At 34.2% G+C, this 20,832-nt stretch overlaps 1 protein-coding gene across 9 annotated transcripts in view; it reads right to left on the reverse strand.

Annotated features, from left to right (window-relative positions):
* The window catches only part of MEF2A (myocyte enhancer factor 2A), a 164,896-nt gene that overhangs the window by 75,252 nt on the left and 68,812 nt on the right, over window positions 1-20,832 (reverse strand). For all 9 annotated transcript variants that reach the window (XM_082385166.1, XM_082385158.1, XM_082385160.1 and 6 more), the window contains 2 exons: window positions 16,582-16,773; window positions 1,685-1,888 (listed from right to left, as the gene is read on the reverse strand). In XM_082385166.1, coding sequence (XP_082241292.1) covers window positions 1,685-1,888; window positions 16,582-16,635 — 258 coding nt within the window. In that variant the 5' untranslated portion in view covers window positions 16,636-16,773. The remainder of the gene's footprint in view (window positions 1-1,684; window positions 1,889-16,581; window positions 16,774-20,832) is intronic.

The raw sequence follows: 20,832 nt of genomic DNA on the forward strand, positions 1-20,832 counted from the left end.
TAATGAAACTAGCTTCAATATCTCTTTGTTGACACTATTAAAGTCAACTCTATTTTTTTGTTTGACTTAAGGCAGTGGAGCTTTTGATAAGACACAGAGGTTTTTAAAATAAGATGTCATTGTAAACTAAACACCAGGGATACCTTCTATTTCAAGGAAAGCCCGTTACAAAGTCTCTTTATGAAGCTTACCCAAACCAAGATCCCCTAATTTACAAAATTACGATTCAAAATGCATTATGATACATAACCAGGGAAGAGTCTACTAAGCAGTTTATATGGCACGTAAGTGATAAGATATACCATAAAAGCTAAATGATATAAAATAACTTACAATTGATTAAAACACAGCTGCGCTAAGGGGTTTGGCTAAAGATGTAACCATGTAGTTTAACTGACGTGATCAACAAAAGCAAGATCAAAAGCTTCATAAACACTGAAGTGAGCCACTCAAATAAAATGGTGGGAAAATCAAGCAACAGAGGAATCGTAGCTCTAATTATACTACACTTTTACTTTTCATTTCAAACAATTAATTGCTAAAAAATAAGTACTTTTCTAATAAAAGTAGCAGAATTTTTTTTTTTGCAGTAACAATCAATCAATTACTGTCTAAAAAGGAATAGTTAAGGCAGAAAAATATAGGGGAAATTTAAAATGCATTTTCAGAACTATAACATAATCCGTGGAGGCAAATAAATCAGATTCCTACACAATAAAATAAAGTATATTTCTCTATCTTAATTTCAATTTCTCAAAATCTAAATTTGGACTTCATTTCTTCTTTTATGGCTTGGTCTGCATCATTTCCCATGATTTCAGTACTTTAACCAAGGAAATCTCTAATTTATTGAAACAGTTTTCTAATATTACGAAACTAAGTAAACATATATGTTTTTTCAAGCAGCGAAAAAAAAATCCGTTTTGAACAAAAATAAAACAAAACCTCTAAGTATAAACAAAAAAGATAAAGTAAATAAGAATGCTAATTAAAAATGCTATTAGAAATATACATAGAAAGTTATCTTTTATAAGATTTTTGCAACAGAAAATAGTTGAAGGGGAAAGTATATTGGTTCTCCTTTTTGAAGGTTTTGTCTTAAAACACTTTCTGAATAGATTGAAATCATTCTAAAAAACTCTTTTTCTTTATTTTCACTTAATTAGGTTGGTAGAACTATGAGAGATACCAAAGGGCAACAGATTAAAAAAAATAATGAGGCAATCCTCCCCCCCACAACCAAAGCACTATTAACAAAATAGAGATAATATTTACATCATTTCCTTCCATTTCATTAGTGTTTAAAGTTGTGGGTAGTCACTGAGGTAATGAAATAATTAAGACATGTTAAAACTATAACTTCATACTGTCCAAAGTGATACAGTTTCTTATAACATTAATTTAAAAACTCATACAAAATAAGTAATCATAGATGAAATGTTAGATTATACTGATGTATACAGTACAACAGCCTAGTTTATTTTTTCTCAATGATTAGGATATGCTTATAACATAAATGGGTCATCATATAGCAATAATTAGACCCTTCTAAGAAACAATTCAGAGAAAAGCTATATCTATAACCGATTTATATTTTGAATATAAAAAGCAACCTGACAGTTAAAGTTATTAAATCAAGATTTAATTATTATCTACAATTCAGGCATTACTAGATATATGTTACCTCAACAATATCCGAGTTGGTTCTGCTTTCGTGAGGTTCATTATATTCTGTATACTTGAGAAGAACTTTGTCCATATCAGTGCTGGCATACTGAAACAGTTTGTTAGAGCTGTTGAAAATGATGAGTGCTATTTCACAGTCACAGAGCACACTAAGTTCATAGGCTTTCTTCATTAATCCAAACTTTCTCTTTGTAAAAGTGACCTAGACCAATCCAAAAAAAAAAAAGTATATTTTTATTACAAGTTATTAGTAGTACTTGAACACAGGCTACCTGAAGATGAGTTCTCTTTTAACACTGAGTCTGATTTCAAAGCTGAAAAAGGTTCCTAGCTTCATACTCCACATGAGTCTTCTTCCCCAGTTTGCCAAAGGCCTACAATCCTACATATATCCTGTACCTCCAAGGGCTCTAATAGAGCAGTCTCCTAAGGAGGCTTCCTTTATCCTTGGCTGCCACTCTGCTGCAATGGGCAAAGAACCAGAGAAGGAAACAGTTGATCAGTGGCCCCTTATCATCCAGCTTAAAATGGCATTAGAAAACCAAGTCCCATCTCAAGTAATCCATTCATTACTCAGACTTTAATCCCTAAACAACAAAGTACATCCACTAATCTAATTTATATTTCTCCTCCTTCCCAAGCTCTTCTACTGCACCCACTGAAATTCAGTCTAGATCTGCAAATTCCCCAATGTCCTCAAATTCTTCTTTGAATATTTCTTTCTCTAACTGAAACATGTCACCTGAAGCCCTCTCAAATAGAGACTAATTAGTTTGTTTTTAAATACTACATCTCCTGTACTCAAGCGTCTGGAAGATATGTCCTTTTTGCTCCCCATTCTTTCCTTAATTTTCCTTTCTTCTTCTCTAAAAACCCCAGATATTTTGAAGGTCAAGCCACGAAATTTATACCACCCAAAAACTCTCCTTGTGGTGACCCCTGGTCACTCTCCCTCTCCCTCATGCACTGATAAGTATCACATAACTACTTCTCATTCTAATCCTGCTCTTATCTCTGGTGACTTCAGCATCTGTGTAAAAAATTAGTGCAAATACCTTAGCCTCTCAGTTCCTTTATCTCCCAACCTCCAAAATGATCAACCACCACCACATGTCAAGCACTCCTACTGCCATACCTTAACTCTGCCATAAACAATAATCACATCACCTCCAAAATCTCAATTTCACGCATTCCACTTTGCCTTCTATGCAACTCTCCTATTTTGTATTATCTCTCCAGAAATTCTTTAACCTTCATCAAGTCCTCCAATCCATTGACCTCACCACTTTGTTACTATCTACATATTCTCATGCCCTTTCTTCTCTCTTTAGATTCCATGGTCCATCATTATTTTTCACTCCTGTTCTCCTCTACTCTTCTCTCATTAACATACTTGCTTAGCACAGCCCCAACCAAGTACTGACCCCCCATACATTTACCCAATTATCCCTTTATCTTTATGCAAGTAGCTGACAATTACTGGGAACATTAAGTGTGCGTGCACACTCACACCCACATCCCCCTTGTGTTTCTAAACTGATGACCATAAATCTCAACACTTAACACTGCCTGACATTATAACTTGGCTTATTTGTCCCATTATCCCATTCTCCAGGTCAGCTACTTCCTACCTGCTCTCTCTCAAATCAACTCTCCACTGATAACCTTGCCTCAAACCATTGAGAAAACAGAAATAAGCAGCAACTATCTCACTTCCCATCACCAAATCTATCAATTCAATTGTTTCATCTGTACTTTTCCACACTCTCCCTTCTCTGCTGTCATTATTGACATCTCTGTTCCTTTTCCTCTCCATATGCTACACTCTCTTCCCTCATCATGGTTTCCTTCCTATCAGATCAAAGACCACAAGCTTAGAAACATGCTCTAGCATCTCCTCTGACTCCACGCTGCCCCTTCAGTTACGACCCCTTCTCTTCACCTCTCTTTCTGCTCTACTTCAGAGTAAAAATGTTTGAAAGAAATGTCTATAGTTGTTGCCTCTAACTTCTCATCACCTATTCTCTCCTCAACCTTACTGCAATCAGACATCCAGTCCCCAGATTCCACTAAGACTTGTCAATATCATTACAGTGACCTTCAATTTATGTGATTAAAGTCAATGGTCATTTTTTTTTTCTTACCTTACTATACATCTCGTTTGACAAAGTTGACCATATTCTCACTCTTCAAACATTTTCTTTTCCAGTTGTTTATGGCACAACACTGTCCTGGTGTTCCTCCTACTTCAGTGACTGCTTCCTCTCAGCCTTTAGAGCTATATCCTCTTCCTCTGCTCAGCCTCTACCCACTGAAGTGCCTGTGAGCTTTAGACTTGGGCTCCCTTCTCCTCTTTACCCACCCAGTCCTTGCTAGGTAATTGCAGCCAGCCTCATGATTTTAAAAGCAACAAATATGCTCTTTCCACAGTCTTCTCCATTTCAGCAAATGCCATCGTCATCCATTCAAACAAAACCAAATAATATCTAAGAGTTATCCTTGATCCCTGTTATCACAATAATCTACCCTACCAATCCTTCAGCAAATTGTGTTAGCTCCACCTCTAAAACATATCCCAAATCTATCCACTTCTATCTACACCACTATATCGCCCTAGGTTAAGTTACATAATCTCTCGTGTATTATTTATATAATCACCTTATTAGATTTCCTGCTTTACCTATTGTAACCCACAGTATATTTGCCACATACCTGACAGAGTGATATATTTGAAACATAAATCAAAATGTGTAAGTAGGAGTTTAGAGTTTTTCACTGCACTGAAAGTAATAACCAAACTCATTAAGAAAACAGAATAAATGATCTGGCCTCAAACTATGTGACCTTATTTCTCATCACTCCCTCTTACACCCATTATGCTGCACTGGCATGTGCGTGTGTATACATGTGCATGTGTTTTCCTTAACCACAAGCTACTTTCCACCTTAGGAACTTTGCTATCTTCCCTCTCTGTGGAACACTTTCACACCACATCTTTCTAATGGTTCCTTCCCTCTCCTTTTAAAAATAAATCTCTCATCTTTATTTAATCTTTTAAAGAAGTCCTTACAATATAAATACACAAATATATGACTTTATATGAATGCATACATGGAATATAATGTGTTTTGCTTGCCTATTTTCCCTTGAACCAACATAAACCTCTTAACCCACATTTTCAACTTAGTATTTTTCATTCCACACTTTTGTGTAAGACCATATAATCATATACACATTCAGATGTATACACATATAAGGGATCTTGTCAGCATTTTACAAAACTGGGACTCTTGTCAGTTTTATTTCTTTTACTCATTTAACTACTCCTCGTGGATATGTCTCTAAGTCAGATGGTATAGTTCTAAGGTACTCTTTTGAATAATTTCTTAATTTTTTCATATAAATGTCACTACTCTTTTGCTAGGTGCAAAATAAAAATCTCGTTTCTGTAATATGAATTTTCCTAACTAGTAGTGACTAAACATCTCTTTTTTATATTTGTTGTCATTTGAGATTTGTTTGTTCTAAGCTGCCCATCTTTTGATCATTTTCTTATTTTATAAATTGTTTATTACTTGTCTGAGAGCTCCTTGTACAGGTATATTAACCATGTTTTATACTTTTCCAAATTTCTCAATTATATATTCTTTGTTTACATATCATCTGTCATTTAAAAGTTTTAAATTTTTATAAACTGATTGTATTACTGTTCTTCAAAATCTTAGCAGTTATTATACCGCTGTAAGAATATAGTGAATATAAGAATACCACTATTAAAATATACTATTTTAAAACAATGAAATCAAAATCATTTATATTTTGAGATGCACCCAGATGTACTTGCTGCATTAAAATTTTGAATTCAGCAGAGGTGCAGCTAGAAAATGTTTTACCATACTCCTAGTAACTGAAGAAAATGACAATCAGCAAAGGAAAGCATTTATTGCAAGAATAATTCCTACTCTAGTCAAAGACTTTCAAAATAAGTAAGATATGAACAAGACATGAGACAGGCAATACTGCTTCAGAATATCCAATAAGCATGCCTGAAGAAAATTCTCTAAAACAAAAACTTAAGTTCACTAACAGTAAAATTAGGACAAACCCTGTTGTCCTTTCCAAAAATACTTATAAAAAATATTTCTCTGAAGTTATCAATTAGAAGGAGTTGAAGATGAAGGATGGAGTTAGTGGAGGAGACCTAGCTTATAACAACCTCCTCTCCTCCATTCCTCCAGCTTACTCCAACTACAGTAAGGTCAAAAAGAGTTTTTTCAGCAACTAGAAAGATTTGCACAAAATACACTTACGTTTCAACAGTGAAGCCAAAGACATAACAGTGAAAACTACAATCTTAATATTTTACTTTCAAGCTTTATAAATTAAATCTTTTTATTTTATCTATAAGTGCTTAAGTCTATTTTTAAACACTCTGGTTTATTGCTAACAATTTATGACAATAGTAATATAAAATTAACTTTGCATTCTTATAAATTTGTCATCCTTTTATATTTTGAAATAATTTCAAACATACAGAGAAGTTTCAAAAAGTAGTACAAGGGAGGAGGTATGGGGATACATGTATATGTATAGCTGATTCACTTTGTTATAAAGCAGTAATTAACACACCATTGTAAAGCAAACTCTAATAAAGGTGTTTAAAAAAAAAAAAAGTAGTACAAAACTTTCATATATCCTTCCACCAAATTACCTGTTAACATTTTACCACATTTGCATTCTCTAAACACACATAACTTTTTCTCTGAACCCTCTGGACTAAGCTGCAGGTTATAAGGTCCCTTTGCCCCTAAATACTGTCTTAAAAACAAGGACAAATACAATTATCAAAATAAAAAACCAACACGGACACAGCACTATTATCTAATCTATAAACCTTATTCAAATTCCTCAATTTTCCCACTAATTTCCTTCATAGGGGAAAAAAAAATTTGCTTTTTTTTCTCCCTCTAGCACAGAATCCAATCCAGGATCAGATGCTGCGTTTAACTGCACCCTGTTTAATTTGGAACACTTTCTCAGTCTTTCTTTTTCAGGACCTTGGCACTTTTGCAGAATACAGGTCATTTATATTGTGGTATGTATCTCAATTTGGCTTTGTCTGTTGTTTCTTTCTGATTATATTCAGATTGTACATTTTGGACAGGAATAGTTTAGAAGCAATGTGTCCTCAATACATCTCATGAAAATCCACATATCTATTTACCCCCTGAATAGTATTGTTAGCTTGATTAAGGCAGTGTCTGCCAGTTTTTCTCCCCAGCAAAGCTACTATTTTCCCCCTATAATTAGTAAGTATATTGTGAAGATCTCTATGAAAATATCTTGTTTTCTCATCAAACTTTAACAAACTGATTTTTGCATCCACTGATGAATACTGCCTGAAAAATTATTACCACAATGGTTGTCAAATGGGAATTTTCTAATTCCATTACATTTTCTATCTACATTTACTAACTGGCATTTTACTGTGAGAGTTTTCCTTTCCCTTCATTCATTCATTCATTCATGTCAGCAACAACTCATGGATTCTTATTTTATTCTATGGGTTATAATTCATTCGTATCTTTACTCATTCTGATGTTCAAATTGTCTTTTATTTCAGCAGTGAGAGATCCACTATGTCGGCTTCCTGTGTCCATTTGACATGCTCCCAGTATTCTTTGAACTTCCTGGCACAGTCAAATGTTCCAGGCTCTTCCTGTTCTTTCCCTGCCCCAGCCCTAGAATCAGCCATTTCACCAGGAAGCTCTGATTCCTTTTGGTAGAGAACTGTATTTAGAAACTAAGATATGGAGGATAAGTTACTCGGGTGTCACTGTTTCTAGGCCCTCTCAACAGACAGAACTAGGAAATATGTATACGTACACACATACACACACAAACACACTTCAATATGTTTCTATTTTTATCAAAATATATTAAAATTCATGATACTTCCAATTCTAATTCTACGTCATAGGGTTTACCACAGGCTTCTCCCTTTCCATAGCTCTAACTCCCTTCTCTGACAGTAAGAAACCCAGCTCCCATTATCCACAATACACTTACTTATTTGCTCAATCTTAGATTACATTTTAAGTAGTTTTAAAATTGCTAAGCCACACTATGAAAAACAAACCTACCATCTAGAAACAAAAGGCAGTTCTTTTATCGATACTCTGAAGGACTGGGTCAAGAGATAAATGCATACATAATTTTGGTAAGATATCGTTAAATACCGTCCCCTCAAATGGCTATACAAATCTGTATTCCCATCTGCAATGCACAGGACTGCCTACTTCTTCACAGCCTTACTATACTTTCATTAATAACAGTATTTAGGGCTATGAATTTTCTTCTGATTCCTACATTAAATATATTCCATAAATATGGATGTGTACTATTTTCTTTTTTTTAGAAATTATGTTATTTTAGTTATATATTTCCCTTTTTACCCAGAAGTTGTTAGACTGGCATCAAACTTTTCAAAAAAGAAATTCTTATGTAGAATTAGCTTTCAGAAAAACCATCAAACAAAATTAATTTCTAGTTTTACTACGTGGTAATCGGCGTATGTTTGTAATATTCTCCTTTATTGAATTTACTGGTGTTTCTTTGGTTAGGTAATATATGATCAATTTTGGTGAATGCTCTATGTACCCTTATATACTCTATTTTCTAAGTGTAGTGTTCAACATATCACTTAAAGTCAATTTTATTGATTATGCTGTTTAGATCTGGTTTACCATCAATTATTTTTTGTCCATTTGATCTATTTCATACTAAGACTACTGTGTTTAAGTATCTTATTACTAGTTTGTTTCCATTTATGTTTCTTTGTATCTCTTTCAGTTTCTGCTTGATAAAGGTAGTATTTAGTATACCATTATTCCTAATTCTTACATCTTCAAGGTGAATTACAGCTTTCAGCACTGAAAAGTATCTTTCTTTGTCCCATTTAATGCTTTTTTGTCTACAATCCTACATCGTCTAATATCAGGATTATAATCTGTTTTCTCATTGTTTTCATTTGTCTGGTATACCTTTTCCCATACCTTTATTTTTAGTCTTTCTGATTATTCCATTTTAGGTGTGTCTCTTTTTGCCTATATTTGGAGCTTGTGAACTAAACTGGAAATGTTTTTTCTCTTAATAAAGAGTCAGTCCCATTTACATTTACTGATATGACTGATAATGCTTAGAGATTTCATCATCATTTTAATACTTTAATAAATATTTAATGCTTATACATATTATATATATTTCCTATTTTTTTCCTCTCTCTAAATGAGGTGTTTTCTTTGCTCTTTTATGTTAAAAAAATTTAACAAAGATTAGCATTTTTGTTCTAGTGGTTACCTTTGTAGTTACAGCTTTTAAAAATGCCCTTGGTCTCCTGTTTTCATGTTTAATCTTTCACTATTTGGTGTGTCAAATCTTAATGATATTCTTTAACTCCCACCTATTGCCTAAACAATAACCAGTGTGCTTATTCTACTTTCCTCTTTCCCTCTCCTTTCTTACCATGTCTGTTGCATTACTTCTATTTTATCACAAAAAAGTAACATATAATAAATAATATATAACATATTATTCTTCCACCCTTGCCCCCACTCTTGCTTTAGGCTAAAATCTATAGTTAAGTATATTAAATGTTGATCATGTATATTTTTGCTTATTTCCTCAGACATCTCTCAGTTGTATAAAGCTTATCCTCTACTAGATGGCACACTAACAGCTCATAAGTACAGAATTCCCTGAGCGCTAGTATGTTTAAAACTTGTTTTTATAATCTTTGTATTTGAATACAGCTTGACTGCAAATGATATCTTTGCTTCAGACTTTTTTCCCTGCATTTTTTGAAAATGCTGCTCTACTGTTGCCTTGTGCTTTATTATCTCAATTTTGCAAAATTCGATGCCAGTCTAATTCTCTGTACTTATATATTTGTTGTTGTTTTATACCTAGAAGCCCTGAGGATTTTTTTTTTATCTTAAAATCTAATAGTTTCAGTAGGATATGTATCAGAGTTGATCTCTGCAGGTCCACCTAATCCTTGGCATCTTACTTTCTCTCTTATTTATGAAAACTTTAATTATAGTTTAAATATTAGTTCTATGGTTTCGTTTTTCTTCTTCAGGGACTGCAATTATACATAAGTTCGATCTTCTTTATACATAAGTTCGATCTTCTTTATCTAGCTCCCTTTTCAACCACTTCTCTCAAACCCTTTGAAATTACTTATCTCATTTTCATTCATTCATTCAGTTGTTTCCCTGCCTTCCTTCAATCAATATTAAGGTTTCATTTGAATCTATTATTCCTTGGCCACTTTGTAATTTAGTCCTTGTTTTGATATGACTTTATCTTTTTTTTTTTCTGGAGTTCAATCACTTTCAGTTTCATCCATGCTTTAAAAAAAAAATCCACTTCCATTCTTAGTATTTCAAAATTCTGAATCATGATTTTTTTGTCTGTAATATTCCTAAATACTTGTTTAAGGAAATTTATTGCAGGTTGGAAAGTCATATAGCAGTTTTTTCCCACTTTTTCATTGTTGGGGGAACAATCTTATCACCCAAATAGTAGTAAATATCATTTTGTTTTCTTCTTTATAATAGTATATATAGGAGAATACTGCTTGCATCACTGAATATCTATGGAAAGAACAAACAGTGGGGGGTGGTTTAAAATACTCTTAGTTCAAGAGCACCTCTCCTTCTAAAGGAGTTAAGTATGGTCCCTTTAATGGAAGGCTTTTGGGGGGGGGGGTACTGGCAGTGGGGAGAAGAGCTTTGTGTCCTTTGATAAATATATATATATATATATTTATATATATATTTGCATATTCTTTTGTCTTGAAGGATATATACATATATCCATATATTCATTTCCATTCAACTAGCATTCTCCAAAGAGTACCTTTGCCTTCCTTTTTACCCTCTTCTCCCTCAAATAGTTACCTTTTCAAGACTATATATAATACTTCCTTGAGCACTACATACATTTAAGCCCTTTCTTTACCTGTGGTCTCTTCTGACCTACAAATAGTATTTTTCAGAATTTTTGGACTTAGGGTAGAATTCCTCTTTTTGTAGTGATTTCAAATCAATCTTAAGACAGCTACAAGGTTTCCTCTTCTCCTTTCCCACACACTTTTTCCTGATGTATGCTTGCTCACCTCAAAGACTTACAGTAGAAGTTCAAGAAACAGCACACTGTGACTTAGTAATAATATTCTACTTGGAGGTAATGTAAGATTTAGATAGGCTTTGCCTTCTAGTTGTGCCAAGATTGTAGGTTTTATGTAATTTTATTTGTTCTTCTTGTTTTTCTGTATCTATTTTTGGAGAAATTATGTTGGAAGAGTCAGGATTAATGCAGCCACCATTCCTTTAATTACTAAGAATTCCTCCTATAAATTTGAATCTTTGTTTTCAAACAAAGGCTTAAAAATTTTTTTACTTGAAGCATACTAAACATTTAATTTCATTTTATTTTAAATATTATGAAATTTTTAAAATATCAGTATTAACAAAGCTATTTCAGTATCAGGCAAAATAAACAAATTTTATTTTTATTAAAAAATTTTTTTTAATGTTTATTTATTTGGCTGCATTGGGTCTTAGTTGCAGCACGCAGGCTCTCTAGTTGTAGCATGCACGCTCTGGAGCGTGCGGGCTTAGTTGCCCCACAGCAGGTGGGATCTTAGTTCCCCGACCAGGTATCAAACCCACGTGCCCTGCATTAGAAGGCGGATTCTTAACCACTGGACCACCAGGGAAGTCCCATAAATTTTATTTTTAAATTGTCATTTTACTCCAGTACTGTAATAACTATAAAGAAAAAGAATAGGACTAAAGGGCTAGACTACAAAATTCAGTGCCTCTATAAACTGAGACACATTTGGTTTTAACCTAACCAGCTTTCCTGATTTTGTGTAAAATCTGGGACTAATATAATTCTCTGAATTCAAGAAGGTTGAACTGTACCATCTCTAAAAGACCTTCTATGTTTTAAATCCCAAGTACCTGTAAAGATTTTCACATCATATATATTTAGACATACTTTATTTCACTGTTGAATTTAAAAGTCCAGGAGAGACTTTGAGTTTCTGCTTCAGCACTTAACACTCATGGAAGTCGCCACTCTGTCCTAACAACAAGTAAAAAGCTGAACAAACTGAAAAATCAACAACTCTTCTTAGATCCCTCAGAGAGTTGAGGTCCCAGGGAAACTTCTACCTCCCAAACTGGAGACAGACAGGCAGATACTACAAATCATAAATTACCAGAGCCATGAGCAGAAACCTCCAGAGGAACCAGTACAGGGGCAGGAAAATCTTAACTGTAATTGATGAGTTGCTAGAGGATCACTGTGGACAAGTACAAAAGTTAAGAACTCTAAGGGGACCCAGTCTTGGGAGGGCATACCTACACTTTTGTGAGTTTTACCTCCAGGACCTCTATCTATCAGGTTCTCACAGTAAATTGAAATAATCAACTAAGATGGTATAAATCAGTCCAAATATATATACAAAGGATGACAAAGAATAAGATCCACGTAAAATGGAGAGTCAAGATATATTATCAGACTAGATAAAAAACAAAATCCAGCCACATACTATTTACAAAAGATATACCTAAAGCATAAAGACATAGGTTGAATGTAAATGTAGAGAACTAGACCTATCAAGAAAATACTAGCCAAAAGAAAGCTGTAGCTATATTAATGTGAGACAGTAGATTTAAGTAGATTTAAGACAGACATGCCTTCCTGAGGACAGAAAAAGTCAATATGTATTAAAAAATTCACCAAGAAGATATAACAATTCTAAATATGTATGAGCCTAATGAAATATTCCCCAAATATATAAAACAATATGTATTAAACTAATAAAATATAGAGAGAAATTGACAAATCCATCATTGTGGTAAGTGCAATTACTGACAGGTCTCAATGAGCCAAAACCAACTACATAAAAAAAACAAAGAATACAGATAATGTGAACACAAAATGAGACTGAATAGACATATGTAGAATCCTGCATCCAACAATTAAAATACACATTTATCTCAAGTCCACTTGGAACATTTACCAAAAACTGATCATGATTTAGGAAATTAAGCAAAGCCTTAACACATTTTAAAGTGTTCACAATCTATTGGTAAAGGCAATATAAACTACTATAAAACACTGTAATACGTCCTATCATTAAAGTGTTTATAAAGTGTTTTGGTAAAGACTGAAAGATACTATTTGAAACAGATTAAGTACATACAGAATTAATATCTAGAATATATAAAGAACTTCTAAGAAAAAAATCAACAATCCAGCAAAAAATGGGCAAATCACAAAAACAGGTAACATTTCACCTTCATTAGACAAAAAAATATATTTAAAAAAATGAAAAAATAAAGTGAGAGAGATGTAGCTTTAGCATCATTTCTAACATAACATATGCAGCAAAATTTCTAAAAAACTGGAAACAACCTAAATGTTCTTTGATAGAAGTACTGATAAATGAATTGAGGCATATTCTTTCCTACGAACTAGTTGTAATAAATGAATTACATAGACAACTCTCCAAAACACTACATTTAGTGAAAAAGCATGTGCAGATAATAATGCTATTATGTAAAATTTTTAAACCATGTTGAAACAATATTCAGTAATATGTGCTTAAATAATAAAGAAAATACAAATTAAATCCATGATGGGGGTTACTTTGGGGAAGCAAAGAGGAATGAGACTAGGAAAAATTATAGAGGACAGTAAATTTTTAATTTTTTCTTTTACAAGGAAAGATATCTGCAGCAAATATGTCAGAATTGACATACACTACTTCTGGATAATAAAACTAACAGTGTGGTATTGTTTGTTCTCTGTATTCTGCCTTAAAATAATTTTTTAACTCTATTTCATTTTTTATTTAAAATATAAGAGGATGTCTGTCTCTAAGTAAAATGGAGTGACTGGTGGAAGACCAAAGAACCCACTGAGATCAACTACAAAAATAGTGAAATACACCAAATACCTGTTCTAAGACATGAGAAAGCTGCTGAAGCAAAAAGGACTGAAGATGCCAAAACTTTAGAGGGATGAAAGACTTCACTTCCACTTAGAAGCTTCTGATGAAACTGTGTGTTTGTCCTTCTTGGTCTAATTCTTTTTAAAATGTAAACTTTGTACTAAAGCATAACATAAAAGGAAAGCTCACAAATCCTGAGTGTGTGGCTCAGTGAATTTTCGAAGAAAAGAATATGGCCTTATATCTAGCATACGCCGGTGCACCACCCCAGAAACACTCTTTTGTCCTGTCTCCAAGTCATTATCACCTTGTCCCAAGGAAGATCATTAACCTAACTTCTAGCATCATAGATTAATTATGCCTGTTGTTGAGTTTTTTATGAAGAGCATGTGTTCTTTTCTGCTTCCTTGGTATGGTTTTTGCAATAAATTGCACTGGGTCAACTGAAAATCCATCTGAAAAATAACAAATTTTGACCCCTACACCTCAAACCACACACAAAAACAAATTCCAAATGAATAGCAGATCTAAAACCCAAAAGCCTATTTACAAGAGAATAAATATATACATTGTGTTCTATTCACACAATGGAATATTATACATCAATGAAAATGTATAAAATACATCTCCATGCAACAACAATGATGAATTTCACAAACATAATGTTGCGCAAAAGAACACGTGATGTTCCAATGACTTTAAGTGTGTTATTTATCTTACTAGCTCAAAAACTCTAGTAATTCAAAACTCTATTTGCTATTACCTCCTTCAGTAACTGCTCCCTGAACTACCCCACCATCAGAGGTTGGTGGTTTCTTCCATAAACACTCCTATCACCTAAGCTTACTTCTACTTGCAATACACTTAAAATGTATTTAATGAGTTCCCAGTGCCTAGCAGTCTCTCAGATAAAGTAGGTATTCAAATTTGGATGAAATAAATGACATCTCTCCTGCATGGGAACGATTTTTCCTCTTTAATGCAAGAATAATGAAACTTTTAACTCAGAATCTACAAATTCCAAAATCAGTAAAATTAAGATACCCTTTTAGTTTATGACAAATTGTTCCTAATCTAACCTTAAAAATAAACTACCCAACTACCTCTTTTATATCTTTTCTGCATTTTTTTTGCCAAAATCATCTGAGGAGAAATTCAGATACCCTTGTCCCATTTGGCAGCTTGGCAAGAAGCTGACTTAGCAGGTAAATTCAACACAGGAATAGGCTATTTCTAGTTGCTGAGATATAGTGGCAGGCTCCATTTTTTTAACCAGCTCATTTCCTTAACTTAAAAAGTTCCCATTACACAGTCACTTACATATTCCTAGTTGTCCTTTCCCTCTAAACATGTGGAGTCCTTTCCACTAGTTGTTCTAGTCTATCTATGCTCAATTTAAACGTGACTCTGTATGGGATACCGAGAGCTGAAGGGATCTTAGGTGCTTTGCTAATCCTCTGCTTGTACGTTATTCCCCAATAAATCCTATTTTACATTTACGCTGCACATGATCATGAAACAGGTCCCCATGCCCCCTCTACATGTCACAATCCTCAGACTTGTGAAGGGAAATTTACTTGCAATCTTGCTAGAATCATTCCTTGGGAATGATGGTATGATTATTTTATCAGTCTTCCCTATTTTATCGACCTTCATAACGAATCATACTGTGTGAGCCTTAACACTTTAGCTAAGGAATCTTCATGAGCTGAAACAAGGGAACTCTTCAATTCGGTCTATCAGCAACCCTAATCACTTCCACTAACTTCTTTACCAGCTGCTCAGTTGAGTTTTGTATTACTGGATGAACTACTACTCAGACTTTACAGAACACATCTTCAGTACTGTTCTATTCCTGGTAAGCTTCCAAAAACCAGCTGTTCTTGAAACTTCTGATATGCAACCTTTCTGGAGATAGCATCCCTCCCTTCTGCATATGCTTTCAATAGTAGTTCCTTTACAATAGTCTATGATATTATTTTTCCTTCTTTCCTTTAAACGAAGGGATTGGCAAACTTTTTCTTAAAGGGCCAGGGAGTAAAGATTTTAGGTCTATGGGCCATGCAGTCTCTGGGGCAACTACTCAACTCTGTTTTAGTGTGAAAGCAGCCAAAGACAATATGCAAACAAACATGCATGGCAATGTCCTAATAATGCTTTATTTATAAAAAAAAACAATAGGCAGCCAGCCCATGGAACATAGTTTGCCACCTCCTGCTTTAAACTCTTACAACTTCTGGGCTTCATATACCAGTATCATTATAATTACCCTGAATTTGGAAGGGTTTACTGAAATTGTAGTGAAAATTAAGTTCAACATATTTTATCAATTAAAGGTGAGATATATACATAAATGACTTAGAAATATTTGTGATAATAAGAGTTGTAAAAAAATTCTCATTATTTGTTGGTGAATCGGAAAATCTAACTGACCAGAACACATTCACTGATAACCACAGTTAACTTAGGTATTACCTAATTATGACAACAGAGGTGGTAATTTAAAATAATCATCAATATATGGAAAACTAACAAACATAATCAAGTGTACAGAAGACTAAATATATTATGATAAACCTACACAATGGATGGTAGTAGTAGAATTGCAGTGATTTTACTTTTCCTATTTTGCTTATTTATGTTTTCTATAATTAACAAAAACGATTGCTATAATAAGAAAAAAAGTTTCTTTAAAGCACATGATGAAAAGTCAAAAGCTTTTGATTGCTAAATGTTTAACGTAGTCCGGAAATAAAAATATTTAGACTTCAAATTAATTTAAAAAAAAATCAACCATTCTATCCCACACTCCTTTTTTAAAAAATTTACACCGATTAAATAGATAAATTAAAATTTTCATTTACCTGTCGGTTCCTTTCATCCATTATGCGTGTGATTTGTATTTTCTTCCGCCCCATTTTCAGTCACCTTTCCTTCCTTATATTCCAAATATTTAATTCAAAAATTAATTTTCTTCAATACCCTAATGCATGGTACACAGCTTCTATTATTTCAGCTTCTAGTTCAAGGGCTACAGCTGAAATTTTCTATAAGATCTAAAAGAAAACACAAATTAGAAAATTTAAGTTCTATAAGTTTGCAACTCATGAAAATGTTATACAAATTTCAAACCTGCCTTTATAGTGCACACAGACTGCATTATTAGTTGAAATTTTTCATTACGTAAAATTAGTAAACAAGTTGAAGCCTTGTTAATTTTACCCTTAAAATATCTCTTGAAACTTTTCATGCCTCTAGTTCTGGCTAAAAGAGTGCAATTATATATAACCTTTGAGCTTTTCCTCAATGAATATAATAACAGCAAAACAAGAGCAACACTTACTGAGATTTTTCTATGTGCCAGGCACTTTTCTAAGTACCTAATATGCCTTAACTCATTCAATCATAACTTCAGTCTTCTGAGTTATAATTATCATCTCCATTTTATAAATAGGGATATTAAGGCAGAGAGCTGTTAAGTAATGTGTCCAAGGTCACACAGCTAGTAAGAGGCAGAGCTTGGAATATGAACTCAGGGAGTCTGGCTCTAGAATTTCTACTCTCAAACATTATGGAATATCCTTAAAAGCTTTTGATAGCCTCCATGTCAAAGGATGAACTAATAATCTGGGTAGCCCCAATCTGCCTTTACAAATTCTTCTTGCAAATTGCCCTAGCCACTAGCAAAATTACTATTTGTCAATCCACAAAGACATTATATACTTTCATAATAATATGCACCTAAATGAAACACTATTCCTTTAGCCATTTAATTATCTCCTCCTTATCAGCCAAGATTCAGTTTGAATGGCACCACCCTGATGAAGCCAAGACCAATTCCCCTTGGTAGAATAAATCATAGCACCTTATTTTGTGGGTACATGTGTATAAATTCCAAGATCATTTCCCTTTGAGACTTTGAATCTTTCAAAAACAACGATTTTTTATTCCATTTATCTCTACAGTAGAATGGCAATGATATAACTTGTCATGCTCTGAATGATAGCTGTGTCAAAAACCCAGTGCTTTCAAAACTTACACAATAAAATACTTACAGAGGGATGGGGGATGGGAGACAAATGTTATAACACAATAACAATTTCTCAAGGGAATTTTTTGAAGTATTTTTAATATTGTACATGTAACTCTATAAAACTTCAACTGTACTATGCAAATCCAGTGTTTAATTAAATCTGGCTTTTGCTCAAAAGCAGTGAGTTTCCAATTCCTATCACAACCATCATTATCATCAGCACAGCATTTCTTACATATCTTCCCTTATTCATTCTGTTATTTCTTTATTTATACAAATATTAATTGATCATCTATTAACAACTAATAACCTATTCAGTGATCACCTACTTGCAAAACAGGTACTTCCAAACACTGAACTAGGTACATATGATACAATGGTCAAGGAAAAAAGGCATAATTTCTGATCTCACAGTCCAGAGTCTAGTAAGGGAAAACAGACATTAGCCAAACCATCATATAAATGAGTTTGTACAAAAGTTCATTTATCTGACCTAAATTCATGGTCAGGGCAGGCTTCACTGAGAACTGCTTCATACTCAAACCTGCAGGCTTCACTGAGAACTGCTTCATACTCAAACCTGCATATGCAGATATACTTACTAGGCAGACAGAACAGCATGTGCAAAAACCCTATGACAAGAACGAGCAGGAAACATGAGAGGAAATGAAAGATGGCTAGTCACTGGTAGGAATCAATTAAACAAGCAGCTGTGCTGTAGAGTATTTCTGTTTTCTCAACAGGCTGCAATATAAACAATAGAAGTTGGCTTACTCCAAATCATGTTCTCTAATAGATCACAGCACATCCAATTCCCATTATGAAAACTTGCACTGTAGCAGGCAACGTAAATATTCACACATTTCACCACAGAGATAATATGTTAACTCCTATAAGGTTGTATAATCTGAAAAATTCTGAACATATCTGAGCATTTTGCTTTTGACAGTGGTGGAGTAGGTTGCTTCAAACCAGTCTTTCCCTGAGAATCACTAGAAAAGCAAAACAAAAAGTAATCTGTTTAAAACAACTGAAGAACTTTCAAGACAGTGAGAATTTGCAGGGCTGGGACCTAGAAGAAACAGGTGGGGCCAGACTTTAGACTCGTTTTCCCCTAGAATCATTCGTAGATTGTAAAAACACTAGCTGAGAGGCTGAGAAGCTAAGCAGAGTTTTCCACACTTCTTTGGGTGGGGACACGAAAATTCAATTCAGAGCCTGGCTAGGAGGAATAGCTCCAGTAAACACATTGGGAAGCTGGAGGGAATCTAAAGGACTACTACTTTTATCCTAGGTAAAAGGTAAACCAGAAATAGACCAGGCCACAAAAGGAAAGAAGAATAGCTTCAATCTTCTCAATCTGATTATACTGAGGTAATCTGGGCTACCTAGTATCATTAGCCTAGCTGCATGCCAGTAAAATCTTCCCAAAAGGTTTTAGCAAAAGCAAATCTTATCAGCAAGAAGACTCCAAAATTCAAATTATCCTATCATTTTTCATATGAAATGTCTAAAAAAAAAAAACTCATCAAGATCTGACTGAAAACTAAGACTTTAAAATGGCAACAGAAATAGACCCCTAATAGATTCAGATAATGGTGTTAGCAGAAAAGTTTTTTTTTTTTTTAATGATCCATACTTTTGACCAGATTTAACAGCTTTATTTATTTATTTATTTATTGGCTGTGCTGGGTCTTTGTTGCTGCACGTGGCCTTTCTCTAGTTGTGGCAAGTGGGGCCTACTCTTTGTGGTGTGCGAGCTTCTCATCGTGGTGGCTTCTCTTGTTGTAGAGCACAGGCTCTAGGCGTGCGAGCTCAGCAGTTGTGGCTCGCAGGCTCTAGAACTCAGGCTCAGTAGTTGTGGTGCACGGGCTTAGCTGCTCCGCAGCATGTGGGATCTTTCCGGACCAGGGCTTGAACCTGTGTCCCCTGCATTGGCAAGCAGATTCTTAACCACTGCAAAACCAGGCAATCCCAGAAAACAGTTTTAAAATAAGTTAATTTAATGTGTTAAAAGGATTTTTTTAAATGAAGAATTTTAGCAAACACTATAAACATGGAAAACAGAGAACTGAAAAATACAATTTTAAAAACAGAAATTGAGAAATTGATGGATGAGTTTAACAATAGGTTAGATACAGCTGACGAAAGAACCAATGACCCAGAAGATAGGAAAGAAGAAAATACACTAAAGCCCAAAAAGACACAAGAATGGGAAATACAGAAAAGAGTGTGAAAATATTATGAAACATGAAGAAAAGATCCAAAATTCATGTAACTGGAGTCCCAGAAAGGAAGGCGAGAACATATGAGAAAGAAAAGATATTTAAAGACCTAATAGTTTAAAACTTTAAAAAACTGATCAGTGACATCAAGCCACAGACTCAAGAAGATCTACAAACTCCCAAGCAAAACAAATACAAAGAAAACCACACTTAGGCAAATCAAAGTAAAGGGGGAGGTTGGAGGGACAGAAACAAAGAGACAGAAACAGCCACAAACAGACCTTAAAAGCAGCCAGAAAAATTTAAAAATATATTAACTTTAAGAGTAACAGTAAGGGGCTTCCCTGGTGGCGCAGTGGTTGGGAGTCCGCCTACCAATGCAGGGGACATGGGTTCGGGCCCTGGTCCGGGAAGATCCCACATGCCTCGGAGCAACTGAGCCCCGTGGGCCACGGCTGCTGAGCCTGCGCTCTAGAGCCACAACTACTGAAGCCCGTGCACCTGGAGCCTGCACGCCACAACTGGAGAGAGCCTGCGCGCAGCAACGGAGACCCAACGCAGCCAAAAATAAATAAATTAAAAAAAAAAAAAAAAGAGTAACAGTAAGATATAGCTGGCTTCTTTAAATAAATAATGGAAGCCAAAAGACAACAAAATGATATCCTCAGAGTGCTGGGAACAGGGGAAATGCCAAAATAGAACTCTGTATCTGGCAAAAAAAAAAAAAAATACCCTTCAGAAATGAAGGCAAAATAGAGACATTTTTAGCCAAACAGAATCAGAAAATTTGTCACCAGGGTACACTGAAGAGACTTCTTCAAGTAGAAGGAAAAGAGGGATTCCAGATACAGCTTGGA

Source organism: Balaenoptera borealis (genome assembly GCF_965194805.1).
Source record: "Balaenoptera borealis genome assembly, chromosome: 3".
In the NCBI taxonomy this organism is placed as follows: Eukaryota; Metazoa; Chordata; class Mammalia; order Artiodactyla; family Balaenopteridae; genus Balaenoptera; species Balaenoptera borealis.